Source organism: Saccopteryx bilineata, chromosome 4, assembly GCF_036850765.1.
Source record: "Saccopteryx bilineata isolate mSacBil1 chromosome 4, mSacBil1_pri_phased_curated, whole genome shotgun sequence".
NCBI lineage: Eukaryota > Metazoa > Chordata > Mammalia > Chiroptera > Emballonuridae > Saccopteryx > Saccopteryx bilineata.
Genome location: NC_089493.1, coordinates 227,163,466 through 227,178,354, shown reverse-complemented (window position 1 = coordinate 227,178,354; position 14,889 = coordinate 227,163,466). Strand labels below are relative to the sequence as shown.

General features: G+C 34.5%; 1 protein-coding gene across 2 annotated transcripts in view; it reads left to right on the top strand.

Annotated features, from left to right (window-relative positions):
* CHD1 (chromodomain helicase DNA binding protein 1) overlaps positions 1-14,889 on the top strand; it is a 96,511-nt gene that overhangs the window by 30,842 nt on the left and 50,780 nt on the right. For both annotated transcript variants that reach the window (XM_066273890.1, XM_066273891.1), the window contains exons 3-11: positions 4,205-4,406; positions 5,310-5,417; positions 8,101-8,165; positions 9,386-9,535; positions 9,671-9,939; positions 11,134-11,359; positions 11,957-12,057; positions 12,245-12,423; positions 13,628-13,755. In XM_066273890.1, the coding sequence (XP_066129987.1) occupies positions 4,205-4,406; positions 5,310-5,417; positions 8,101-8,165; positions 9,386-9,535; positions 9,671-9,939; positions 11,134-11,359; positions 11,957-12,057; positions 12,245-12,423; positions 13,628-13,755 (1,428 nt within the window). The remainder of the gene's footprint in view (positions 1-4,204; positions 4,407-5,309; positions 5,418-8,100; positions 8,166-9,385; positions 9,536-9,670; positions 9,940-11,133; positions 11,360-11,956; positions 12,058-12,244; positions 12,424-13,627; positions 13,756-14,889) is intronic.

The following is a 14,889-nucleotide window of genomic DNA, read 5'->3' as shown; positions in this document are numbered from 1 at the left end:
GTAGTCCCATTCATTAATTTTTGCCTTCACTTCTCTTGCCTGTGGAGTCAAATTCATAAAATGCTCTTTAAAACCCAGGTCCATGAGTTGAGTACCTATGTCTTCTTCTATGTACTTAATTGTTTCAGGTCTTATGTTTAGATCTTTGATCCATTTTGAGTTAATTTTAGTACAGGGGGACAAACTGTAGTCCAGTTTCATTCTTTTGCATGTGGCTTTCCAGTTTTCCCAGCACCATTTATTGAAGAGGCTTTCTTTTCTCCATTGTGTGTTGTTGGCCCCTTTATCAAAAATTATTTGACTATATATATGTGGTTTTATTTCTGGACTTTCTATTCTGTTCCATTGGTCTGAGTGTCTATTTTTCTGCCAATACCATGCTGTTTTGATTGTCGTGGCCCTATAATAGAGTTTGAAGTCAGGTATTGTAATGCCCCCAGCTTCATTCTTTTTCTTTAGGATTGCTTTGGCTGTTCGGGGTTTTTTATAGTTCCATATAAATCTGATGATTTTTTGCTCTATTTCTTTAAAAAATGTCATTGGAAGTTTGATGAGAATTGCATTGAATTTGTATATTGCTTTGGGTAATATAGCCATCTTGATTATATTTATTCTTCCTAGCCAAGAACAAGGTATATTCTTCCATCTCATTATATCTTTTTCAATTTCCCTTAACAATGGTTTATAGTTTTCATTATATAAGTCCTTTACATTCTTTGTTATGTTTATTCCTAAGTATTTTATTTTTTTTGTTGCAATCGTGAAGGGGATTATTCTTTTGAGTTCCTTCTCAGTTGTTTCATTGTTGGCATATAGAAAGGCTATTGACTTCTGAATGTTAATTTTGTATCCTGCGACCTTACTGTATTGGCTTATTGTTTCTAGTAGTCTTTTTGTGGATTCTTTGGGGTTTTCGATGTATAGGATCATATCATCTGCAAAAAGTGATACCTTTACTTCTTCTTTTCCGATATGGATGCCTTTTATTTCTTTGTCTTGTCTGATTGCTGTGGTGAGAACCTCTAGTACCACATTAAATAAGAGTGGAGAGAGTGGACAACCCTGTCTTGTTCCTGATTTAAAGGGGAAAGCCTTCAGTTTAGTGCCATTTAATATGATGTTAGCTGATGGTTTATCATATATGGCCTTTATCATGTTGAGATATTTTCCTTCTATACCCATTTTGTTGAGACTCTTAAACATAAAATTGTGTTGTATTTTATCGAAAGCCTTTTCTGCATCTATTGATAAGATCATGTGGTTTTTGTTCTTTGTTTTGTTGATATGGTGTATTACGTTAACCGTTTTACGTATGTTGAACCATCCTTGAGATTCTGGGATGAATCCCACTTGATCATGATGTATTATTTTTTTAATATGTTGTTGTATTCGATTTGCTAGTATTTTGTTTAGTATTTTAGCATCTGTATTCATTAGAGATATTGGTCTGTAGTTTTCTTTTTTTGTGCCATCCTTGCCAGGTTTTGGTATGAGGGTTATGTTGGCCTCATAAAATGTGTTTGGAAGTATTGCTTCTTCTTCAATTTTTTGGAAGACTTTGAGTAGAATAGGAACCAAGTCTTCTTTGAATGTTTGATAAAATTCGCTGGTATAGCCGTCAGGGCCTGGACTTTTATTTTTGGGGAGGTTTTTAATGGGTTTTTCTATTTCTTTACTGATAGGTCTGTTTAGGCTTTCTGCTTCTTCTTGACTCAGTCTAGGAAGGTTGTATTGTTCTAGGAATTTATCCATTTCTTCTAGGTTGTTGGATTTAGTGGCATAAAGTTTTTCATAGTATTCTACAATAATTCTTTGTATATCTACGGTGTCCGTGGTGATTTCTCCTCTTTCATTTTGGATTTTGTTTATATGAGTTCTTTCTCTTTTTTCCTTGGTAAGTCTTGCCAAGGGTTTGTCAATTTTATTGATCTTTTCAAAGAACCAGCTCCTTGTTCTATTAATTTTTTCTATAGTTTTTCTGTTCTCTAATTCATTTATTTCTGCTCTGATTTTTATTATCTCCTTTCTTCGGCTGGTTTTGGGTTGTCTTTGTTCTTCTTTTTCTAGTTCCTTAAGGTGTGAAGTTAAGTGGTTCACTTGGGCTCTCTCTTGTTTGTTCATATATGCCTGAAGTGATATGAACTTCCCTCTTATCACTGCTTTTGCTGCATCCCATAGATTCTGATATGTCGTATTGTCATTTTCATTAGTCTGTATAAATCTTTTGATCTCTGCACTTATTTCTTCTTTGACCCATTCATTTTTTAAAAGTATGTTGTTTAGTTTCCACATTTTTGTGGGATTTTTTTCCTCTTTTTTGCAGTTGAATTCTAGTTTCAAGGCTTTATGATCAGAAAATATGCTTGGTACAACTTCAATTTTTCTGAATTTGCTGATGTTGTTTTTGTGGCCCAACATATGGTCAATTCTTGAGAATGATCCATGTACACTGGAGAAAAATGTATACTCAGTCACTTTGGGATGAAATGTCCTGTAGATGTCTATCATATCCAGGTGCTCTAGTGTTTAAGGCCACTATGTCTTTGTTGATTCTCTGTTTGGATGACCGATCTAGAGCCGTCAGTGGTGTATTGAGGTCTCCAAGTATGATTGTATTTTTGTCAGTTTTTGTTTTAAGGTCAATAAGTAGCTGTCTTATATATTTTGGTGCTCCTTGGTTTGGTGCATATATATTAAGAATTGTTATGTCTTCTGGATTCAGTGTCCCCTTAGCCATTATGAAATGGCCATTTTTATCTCTGAGTACTTTTCCTGTCTTGTAGTCAGCATTATCCGATATGAGTATTGCTACACCTGCTTTTTTTTGGATGTTATTTGCTTGGAGTATTGTTTTCCAGCCTTTCACTTTGAATTTGTTTTTATCCTTGTTACTTAGATGAGTTTCCTGTAGGCAGCATATAGTTGGATTTTCTTTTTTAATCCATTCTGCTACTCTGTGCCTTTTTATTGGTGAGTTTAATCCGTTTACATTTAGTGTAATTATTGATACTTGTGAGTTCCCTATTGCCATTTTATATCTTGCTTTCTTTTAGTTGTGTCTTGTTTGATCCTTCTCTTTCGTTTTTCTATCTTTTGTTTTTATTTGGTTGTATTCCATACATCTTTCCTCTGTTGCTATCTTTTTTATCTCATGTGCTTCTGTGGTGGTTTTTTCAATGGTGGTTACCTTTGAGTAATGAAAAGGGTCCCTACCCTGTTCATTGTAGCAAACTATTTTGTGAGTACTTTTGCACTCCATCGTCCTTTGCTACTGTTAATCTCCATCTTCTCCCCCTCTTTCTTTTTGTTGTTGTCACAGTTTAAATTTGGTTTTATTGTGTTCTTCTTGGAGCTTTTACTTGTGGCTCTGTTTTTTTTTTTGTTCTTTGTATCTGATTGGAGAACCCCCTTTAGTAATTCCTGGAGTGGGGGTTTTCTGATGATAAATTCCCTCATCTTTTCTGTATCTGTGAATGTTTTTATTTCTCCTTCATATTTGAAGGATAGCTTTGATGGGTATAGTATTCGTGGCTGAAAGTTTCTCTCTTTCAGGACTTTAAATATTGGGGTCCACTCTCTTCTAGCTTGTAGAGTTTCTGCTGAGAAATCTGATGATAATCTAATGGGCCTTCCTTTATATGTTGTATTCTTCTTTTCCCTGGCTGCCTTGAGAATTTTTTCTTTGCTGTTGGTTTGTGTCAATTTCATTATGATATGCCTTGGAGTAGGTTTGTTGGGGTTAAGAAAACTCGGTGTTCTGTTTGCTTCCTTAATTTGAGGCTTTAGTTCTTTCCACAGGCTTGGGAAGTTCTCATCTATTATTTTAAACCTTTTCTTCACAGAACTTCTACTCTATATCTACTATAACTAAACAGCCTTTTAAGGATATCCCTGTGGCTTAAACTTCCCAAATATTTAGCCCAGGACTCTGTACTTGGTAGAATATGCTCATTATCTTGGAGGAAGATTGTTGTCTGCTGGCTTATGGTTTGGTCAAAATTGTACAAAATCTATTAACTATATCAGTTATTACTCTAGATTAATATTAATTCCTATTTCTATTTTGTTCTAGAAAGCTGGAATATGAAATAAACAAGGTTTAATGATTTGGGGCTTTCTGCTGATTTTTAAAGAAAGATTAAATTTCTAGTGAATTTTGTCTGAAATCTGTTTGTTTATTTTTATGTTTATTTTTAAATTGCAGCCAGTCAGATGACGATTCTGGGTCAGCTTCAGGCTCTGGGTCTGGTTCGAGTTCTGGAAGCAGTAGCGATGGAAGCAGTAGCCAGTCAGGTAGCAGTGACTCGGACTCCGGGTCGGAATTGGGCAGTCAGTCAGAGTCGGAGTCGGACACTTCCCAAGAGAACAAAGTTCAAGCGAAACCACCGAAAGTTGATGGAGCTGAGGTAATAAATAAAGTATCCAATGAAAGGTAGATTTATAACATTGATTTATAGCATTCTTAATCTACTTTTTAGAAAACATTAATTTTAAACGTCAGAATTACTTTCAGTGATCCTCAATTAGGTTAAATATCTATAAATAATTTATTTAGAAGAGCATTTGTAACTATAAAATAACAAATACAAAATAAACACCCAAAGCCTTTTCTTCTGCTTTTTGAGGCAGAAATTGAGTTTCATAAATATGCAGTGTCTGATGAAAATTAAAACTTTTGTGAAGTCTTTTTGTTAACCCTATAGTGTCTGATCTCTACTTTCCAAGATTTTCAAGGAGATTCTCTATTGTTGGTAGCAGAACTCTGCTTCCTTAAAGATGCTGGTAGAACAGCTTAGGGACTCTCTGTTTAAAAAAGCAACTACAACATTTAATAAACTTTGTCTACACCTCATAATAGTATATAGTAATGTCACTTAGAATACCAGTCATAAGATGCTTGAACCAATGTATAAATCAATACATAGCTATCTGCATTGAGAAAATATTGCTACCAAAAATAAAGTGCTTAGTAGTGCAGTTGATTTGCATTCCGACGTAAGATCTTCATGTTCACCTCACACCAATTTTAAAAAAAGGCAACCACACTTTGGGTAACAGGGTATCTGTTATCACTTTGAAAGTTATACTTGTAATACCAGAGAATATGTTGTTTAATACTATCTATCTCTAAAGCTTGCATAAACTTTTCATATGTAACTAAAGCATTTGTTTTATTATATTGCATATAATAGGAGTAAGGAAGATAGTCTTAACATTATTTGGAGGCAATGAAACTGCTTTTTGATAAGGTAACTTCTTTTCAGGTTTTTCAAAACTTGATCCTTTACTAGTCCATATTTCTATTATAGTTCTGGAAATCTAGCCCTAGTATCCTGGCTGTACAGAGATCTGCAATGCTCAAGAAGCAGCAGCAGCAGCAGCAACATCAAGCTTCATCTAATAGTGGATCAGAAGAGGTGAGTTTTCATTATGAAAGCTATTATTTTAAAAGTAGGCCTGATGCCCAGTTACGAAATTATTAGAAACAATACATGTTTTTATTACTATTACTTTTTTTTAATAGAGAGGAAGGGAAAGAGAGAGGGGAAGAGAATCATCAACTTGTAGTTTGCTTTACTTTAGTTGTTCTTCATTGATTGCTTCTCATCTGTGCCTTGACCGCAGGGCTCAAGCTGAGAGAGTGACCCCTTGCTCAAGCCAGCAGCCTCGGAATCATGTCAGTGATCCCACACTCAAGCCGGCGACCTTGGGGTTTCTAACCAGGGACCCCACGTTGACATTCTATCCACTGTGCCATGACCAGTCAGCCATAGAAACAATACATGTTTTTAAAGAATATATTAGGAGGGAATTGCATTTAAATATGTGTATCAGAAGTCTTAAAACACAAATATTTTATCTAATAATTACTTTTAGGGATTAATCTCACACAGACTGAATGTACAGAGTTAGAAAAAGCTATCTCATGCAAATAGAAATGAAAGAAAAGGAAAAGCTAGGCAGCAGCACTTATATCAGTACATTTACTCATCAAGGCAAAGCTAGAAATAAACTAAATGTGAATAGTAGGAAACTACACACACACAGACAGGTATGCATGTACACATATGTGAACAAAGAAGTAGTATGTGTGCTATTTAAGTCATATTTGTATAGAATATTAATAGAATTCTCAACATTTTTAAAAAGATAGGCTGCAGCTCTAAACAGTGTAGATCCTGTGTGCATGTGAGTACATATGCATAGGATCACATAGTCATATGTCTTTCAAGAACTGTGTCAAAGCCTGCCTCATGGGAAAGAAAATATTAAAACTTGATGGACCAGCAATTAGGATTCACTTTTGAGGCCATACTAGGCAATAATAATGGTCTCTATAGTTGATCTATTTTGTAAGTACAATTGACATACAGTGTCAAGTATACAGCATTGTGGTTAGACATTTATGTAACTTACAAAGTGATCACCCCTCCCATAAGTCTAGTACCTGCCTGGCACCATGCATAGTTATTATTGACTCTATTCCTTGTACTGTACTTTACATCTCTATGTCTATTTTGTATTGCCAATTTGTACTTCTTAATCCCTTCATCTTTTTCTCCCAGCCTTCTAACCTTACTCATATTTTGCAACCACCAGTTTGTTCTCTGTATCTGTGTTTGTTTCTGTTTTTATTGTTCATTTATTTTGTTTTGGATTCCACATGTAAGTGGAATTCTATGGTATTTGTCTTTCTCTCTCTGACTTAATTTCATTTAGCATAATATCCTCTGGTTCCATTCATGTTGCAAATGGTAAGATTATTCTTTTTTATAAGTGAGTAGTATTTCATTTTATGTATGTACCATATCTTGATCCAGTTTTCTAACAATAGATGCGTAGGTGGTTTCCATATCTTAGCTATTGTGTATGAAATGTTCCTTTTTTTTTTCTTGTTAAGCTTTTATTTTAAAGTTACTTTTGTCTGATACAGTACTGCTGCCTAGCTTTTCTTTCATTTCTATTTGCATGAGATAGCTTTTTCTATTTCTGTACATTAAGTCTGTGTGTGTCTTGATCTGAAGTGGGTCTCTTGTAGGCCATATATGTAAGGGTGTTGTTTTATTCTTCATTCAGCCACCCTCAGACTTTTTATTGGAGCATATAATCCACTTCCATTTAAAGTAATTATTGATAGCTATGTAGTGATTGCCATTTTATCTATCTATCTATCTATCTATCTATCTATCTATCTATCTATCTATCTATCTATCATCTATCTATCTATCTTCTTAAAGAAGTCCCTTTAACATTTTTTGAAATACTGGTTTGATGGTGATGAACTTCTTCAGCTTTCTTGCTCCTTTGTTTTTAAATGATCGCCTTGCCGGGTAAAATAATCTTGGTTGTAGGTCCTTGCTTTTCATTATTTTGAATATTTTATGCATGTAAAGTTTCTGTTGAGAAACCAGCTGACATTCTTATGGGAGCTCCCTTGTAACAAAGATGATAGATTAATTAAAGTTTTGTACAAAATGCTGACATTGTGATTTTACCTAGTATCATTGGTTGTGTTATAAATTTGAATAGAAATGTTATTAATCATTTTATGTGCTAATAGTATAAATAAAACACGAACATGGGGAAAAAGGTTTTACAGTTACTGTTATTAGCAAAGTGAACCTTAAATAGTATGACAGGCAAAAATTTGTTATGGTAAAATTGTTTTTGTTTTTATTTTAATTTTTGTATTTTTCTGAAGTTGGAAACAGGTAGGCAGTCAGACAGACTCCCGCATGCGCCCGACCGGGATCCACCCGGCACGCCCACCATGAGCGACGCTCTGCCCATCCTGGGTGTCGCCATGTTGCGACCAGAGCCACTCTAGCGCCTGAGGCAGAGGCCATAGAGCCATCCTCAGCGCCCGGACCATCTTTGCTCCAATGGAGCCTTGGCTGCGGGAGGGGAAGAGAGAGACAGAGAGGAAGGAGAGGGGGAGGCGTGGAGAAGCAGATGGGCGCTTCTCCTGTGTGTCCTGGCCGGGAATCGAACCCGGGACCCCCCGCATGCCAGGCCGACGCTCTACCACTGAGCCAACCGGCCAGGGCTATCATGGTAAAATTGTAATCACTAATAACTAATTTCATTTTTTCCCCATAGGATTCCTCTAGCAGTGAAGATTCTGATGACACATCAAGTGAGGTCAAAAGGAAAAAGCATAAAGAGTATGTCGTTTTGCTCAACTGAATACTTACTCTCATATCAGGAAAATCCTAATGATTTGGTGTTTCTTCCTTTAATTGGAAATTGTTGCTCAAAGTGGGCTTTTGTAAATTCTTGGTTCATGACATTTTATTAGGTTAATTTAAACCATTAATTCTTGAAATTTATCTTTCTGTGATGACTTGAGGTTTTTGTGCCACTTATTTATCACCTATAAATCTTTTCCCTGTATATTTTAAACTTCAGAGATCTGCTTATTTATGTGAGAAAATCTTAAATTGTGTATAAATTTTATCAGCTGATGATAGATTTTGATTGATTCTGTTGATTTATGTTAATATTCTTACTATTCATCTGCACATGAAATTTACTTCCTCTATAGAACTCATTTAAAAACTCAGTATAATTTCCTAAAGAACTTGACCCAAAAAAGTGTTAAAGAATACTAAGATTCTCAATTCAGATACATAGGTGGTCAGAGTATTTATCTTTCTTGTTTTTTCAAAAAACATTTTCTATTGTCTCTTATTTTTAAATTTTCTTTGAGGTTTTACATTTTCACTTAGGTGTGTCTGGTGTTGATTTTGTTACTTATTCCAGTTTATGGACTTAATCTTATACATTTTAAATGTAGAGATGTGTATCTTCTGAAAATTCAGTCATGATATCTCTGGACTTTTTCTGTAAATCTGGTACTACTACATAGATGTAAATACTGCATTTGTCTTGGATTATATCTGTTGTAGATACCTATTGGATCATCCGTCCTATCTTACATAAATTTTACTGTATTATGTTTTTATCTCTTTATTGCTATGCTATACATTCTGGCTATTTTTTTTTTTTTAGGTCTGTCTTCTAGTTTACTAAGTGCATTTACAACTATTGTGTCTCATCAGATACATAACTGTTCACCTGAGTTAGTAATTTCTAAATTCAACATTGGTGCAAGCAAAGAATATTTTTTTAAAACAAGCATAATATGGGATGATAGACCTCCTTGATATAAACTAATAATTCATACTATAAAAATTAAAAGACTTTTTCATGTATTCTGCCTCTTGTTACTGCTTCTGTAAAAACAAAAGATTTTAAGATAAAATTATTTTTAATACTAACTAGACTGCAATTTTAAATTTTATTTTGTATTTATCAGAGATAAAATAAAATTGGCTATATGGTATAAGTATAACTAAGTATATTTTATGTATTTTATGTACAGTGAAGATTGGCAAATGTCTGGGTCAGGATCTCCATCTCAGTCTGGTTCAGATTCAGAATCTGATGAAGAGAGAGATAAAAGCAGTTGTGATGAAACAGAATCTGATTATGAGCCAAAAAACAAAGTTAAAAGCAGAAAACCTCAAAATAGGTAAGTGTAGTATGGTCTCTGTTGGATGCTGAAAATTATTGGTTTTAGAAGGTATTCTTTTTATAAATAGTTTCTCACTTCTGGTTTTATGCCAGTGTTTCTGTAAAACACCTCTTTCCCCTTGGTCTTTTCTAGATCTAAGTCAAAAAACGGGAAGAAGATTCTTGGACAAAAAAAGAGACAGATTGATTCATCTGAGGAAGAAGAGGATGAAGATTATGATAATGATAAAAGAAGTTCTCGCCGCCAAGCAACTGTCAATGTGAGCTATAAGGAAGATGAAGAAATGAAAACAGATTCTGATGACCTACTTGAAGTCTGTGGAGAAGATGTTCCTCAACCCGAGGAAGAGGAATTTGAAACAATAGAACGGTTTATGGATTGTCGGATTGGGAGAAAAGGAGGTATGAAAAAAAACATTTAAAGTACTTCTTGAAGATTTCTCGAGAGGATAGATTTTCTTCTATTTTACTTATTTGCTATAAAATATACTTTGCTTCACTTGAATGTTTTCTTCCCAACAAATTCCATTTAACCTCAGTTCATATATTGCAAATAATTAGGTACTTTCAATTTCACATATGGTTTCGTTTTTTGAAATGTATTTTTTGTTTTATCTCAGAAATGTTTATTTTTATCTTGACATGCATTTTCTCCCTTTTTGTATTATTGAGATATATATAATTGACATACAGCATTGTTACAAGTTTAAGGTGGATGGCACAGTAACTTACATGTATTGCAAAATGATTACCACAATAAATTTGGGTAATATTATCTCATATATACAGTAAAAAAAATTGTTTCTCATCATAAGAACTTTAAAATCTACTGTTAGTAACTTTTAGATACGCCATATAGCAATGTTTAGTCGTCATGTACATTGCATCCCTTGCTCTTATTTATCTTATAAGTGGAATTTTGAACCTTTGACCACTTTCATCATATTTCTCCCACCTCCGGTAACTACAAATCTAATCTCTATTCCTACCTGTTTTTTTAAGATTTCATGTATGAGATCATACAATATTGGTGTTTCTCTGTCTGACCTGTTTCACTCAGCATAACACCCTCAAAGTTCATACTGTCACAATGGTGAGGTTTCCTTCCTTCTTTAGGGCTGAATAATATTCATATATATTAAACTTCTTTATCCATCCGTTTTGGACACTTAGGTTGTTTCTGAGGTGTTATGAACAATACACTACAGTGAGTGAATATTGGGTGCAGATATTTCTTTGACCGTGATTTTAGACATGTAGTTTTAAAAAATGATTTGAAATTATTTTAATTTCTAATCATCAGCCTCCCAAGCAACAGTTACTGTAAATTGCTGTTGCTCTAAGGCATGTCATAGTCTTTTGACCTTGTTTTTTTAATTTTAAAACTGAGTGATTGAATTAGATAATTCTTCTGTTTTAAAATTTTGAATTTTTATTATATATGTGTAATGTCACGTCACATAAATTCCTGTGTCCTGATACTTTACTTATTTAAGAGAGCATATATTTTTCTGTTTATATTAATCAATTTTTGAGTTGCATGGAAGTATTCCTGTAACAGATTAACAGGGAATGTATCCCCCCCTTTTTTTCCAGCTACTGGTGCTACTACAACCATCTATGCAGTTGAAGCAGATGGTGACCCAAATGTAGGATATGACAAAAACAAGGAATCAGGAGAAATCCAGTATTTAATTAAATGGAAGGGATGGTCCCATATTCATAATACTTGGGAAACAGAAGAAACCCTTAAGCAGCAGAATGTTAGAGGAATGAAAAAATTGGATAATTATAAAAAAAAAGATCAGGAAACAAAAAGATGGTAAATATGTTTTATATTGTAGTTAATATTTTTATAGATCAAAGATGATTACTAAGGTTTTTATTAATTAGGAGTACATTCTCAAGAATCAAATGATAACCTAAAATAACTTACTTACGGACTTATTTGTATTTCATTTCAAGGTAAAAGTTCTTAAGAATATTCATGCCTAAATTCTTGACAATAGTCACATAGAATGTGTTTCATATATTATGAGTTTTTAAAATTAAAAATTAATGCCTAACGTGTGGTGGCGCAGTGGATAAAGCATCAACCTGGAATGCTGAGGTCACTGGTTTGAAACCCTGGACTTGCCTGGTCAAGGCACATATGGGAATTGATGTTCCTGCTCCTCTTCCACTTCTCTTTCTCTCTCTCTCTCTCTCTCTCTCTCTCTTTCTCTTTCCTATCTCTCCAAAAATGAATAAATAAAATCTTTTAAATTAATGATGTTTTATTTCTGTTTCAGTTTCTTTATTATTTAAACTGGCACATGAGATAAGTGGCAAAATGGGAGATTTTGTGCTAATATTTTTTGTGGGGTACAGGTTATTTAGGTGAGATTCTGAAGTCTGTTCCTGTTTAATAATCTTTCAGGTTGAAAAATGCTTCTCCAGAAGATGTGGAATATTATAATTGCCAACAAGAACTTACAGATGATCTGCATAAACAGTATCAAATAGTGGAACGAATAATTGGTTAGTAATAAACAATTCTAATTAGACATCTGAAAAAATATTAAATTTACTGCTCACACATTTGTAGCCCTAAAGAAGCTTACTCTAATAGTAAAGCAAATGACTAATATTTACTTACGTAGTTTTTACCAAAAATTATTTATTGGATAAGGCATAATGTAAAATACATGTCTGGTTTATTTCACAGCTCATTCCAATCAAAAGTCGGCGGCTGGTTATCCTGATTATTATTGCAAGTGGCAGGGCCTTCCATACTCAGAGTGCAGCTGGGAGGATGGCGCTCTCATTTCCAAAAAGTTTCAAGCATGTATAGATGAGTATGTTAGCAGGAATCAATCAAAAACCACTCCTTTTAAAGATTGCAAAGTGAGTATTGTTTGACATTTTTATTATTGAAAATGTATTTAGGCCCTGGCCAGTTGGCTCAGTGGTAGAGCATTGGCCTGACATGTGGAAGTCCTGGGCTCAATTCCTTGTCAGGGCACACAGGAGAAGTGACCATTTGCTTCTTTACCCCTCCGCCTTCTCTCTCCTTCCCTTTCTCCTTTCAAGCAATTTGGCCCCAGGCTCTGAGGATGGCTCCATGGCCTTGCCTCAGGCACTGAAATAGCTCAGTAGCTGAGCAACGAAGCAGAAGCCCCAGATGGGCAGAGCATCACCCTGTAGGTAGGGGCTTGTCGGGTGGTCAGGACGCATGCGGCAGTCTCTCTGCCTCCCTGCCTCTCACCTCTCAATAAGAGAAAAAAAAAGGAAAATGTATTTATGCATCATAAATATTACAATCCCAGGATAGAGAATTGGATCCTGATTTCAGATAGGCAAAGAAAGAAAACTGCTTGGTTGGTAGACCTTGTGGGAAGTGATATTTCTGTAATTGCTATGTGATCTTAGGTGTGGTCATCTTTTAGCCTTGGTAAGTAAGTCTGTGTCAGAAAGATGATAATTTGGTGGTGATAGTTGTGTTAAGAAAGTTGAAAGACCGAGTAGAAAAAATCACTTGGAAATGAGATACATATGATTGGTTTAAAAGGTAGCAAGTATTTTCTTTGAAGCTAGGAAAGGAAAAGAGGCACACACTTCTACGAAGGTATCCAGGCCTACCATGCCTAATATAAGACCTTTATACTTCAAGTTATTAGTGATAGTTTTCGGGTCTAAATACCACTAGCATTTGTTTTCTTATTATAAGAATGAATTAAATTCATAATGGTAATTTAGAAATCAGAAGTGGTTTATTTCTAGGACAGGGCTAGAACAATGGTAAAACTGAATGAATAACATAGCTTTCCTTGAGAAATACACAAGACCCAAATATTTCAGCAGGAACTTAATTATTTCTAATTTTTTTCTTCAAAAGGAAGGCAAATATTTCACTGTATATTCTTGTTATAGTAATAAAAAACAGTCTTCTTTGACTGAATTGTCAGATGTATTTTGAGTCATGGACTTTCTGAACGTGATGATTTGAGATAATATTTTGAAATCTATGGTAAAAGCTGAGATTTTTAATTTTTAAGTATAATTTCTTACATTTAATAATTTCTCACATTAACATTTATTTCTGCTAAAGGTATTGAAACAAAGGCCAAGATTTGTAGCCTTAAAGAAGCAACCATCCTATATTGGAGGACATGAGGGTTTAGAATTAAGAGATTATCAGTTGAATGGTTTAAATTGGCTTGCTCATTCTTGGTGCAAGTAAGTATATTTTGAGTCATTTATTTAATTTTAATTGTAAGAATTTACAATTACTGGATTTGGAAAGATTTCCACCAAAAATGATAAGACTGTTTAGTATTTATATGCAGGTCTTTGAATTGTCTTGTGCGTAAATAATGCTGTACTTACTATATAATAAAAACCAATGCAGTTTTGAGTTTAACCTGTTTTGATTGCCGCAGTAATTAAATAAGTTTTTATTGAACTTAAATATATATACGTTGCTGTCCCACACTAGTCCTGGACTATTTCTCTTCCAGTTATTTCTGTTACCCATTTAGCCTCCATTTTTGTCCTCTCTCTTATGTCCTCTGCTCCATTATTGGCAATATAAGGTGACTCTAGGGTGCAATTTAAAATTTTTTTTTTACTATAACTATAGTTTTTCCTGCTGTATGTTCTTCCTACTTACTTTTTACTTAATGTATTTGGACTCTGCCCCTTGCAGATAGATTGATTTCTTGGCTATATAACTGACTAATTGAAAAATACTGTTCATATTTTTCTGGCCTAAAATGGTAAACTCCTTTTTTTTTTTTTTAATATTTATTTTTTACAGAGACAGAGAGTGAGTCAGAGAGAAGGTTAGACAGGGACAGACAGACAGGAACGGAGAGATGAGAAGCATCAATCATTAGTTTTTCATTGCGCATTGCAACACCTTAGTTGTTCATTGATTGCTTTCTCATATGTGCCTTGACCCCGGGCCTTCAGCAGACCGAGTAACCCCTTGCTGGAGCCAGCGACCTTGGGATCAAGCTGGTGGAATTTTTGCTCAAACCAGATGAGCCCGTGCTCAAGCTGGCGACCTCGGGGGTCTTGAACCTGGGTCCTCTGCATCCCAGTGTGATGCTCTATCCACTGCGCCACTGCCTGGTCAGGCAAATAGTAAACTCCTTATAATTCTCTTAAACTGTTACAAAGGCCTTTACATTTTTATTTATTTATTTTTTTTTTATAGAGAGAGAGTCAGAGGAATAGATAGGGACAGACAGACAGGAATGGAGAGAGATGAGAAGCATCAATCATCAGTTTTTTGTTGTGACACCTTAGTTCATTGATTGCTTTCTCATATGTACCTTGACCATGGGCCTTCAGGAGACCGAGTAACCC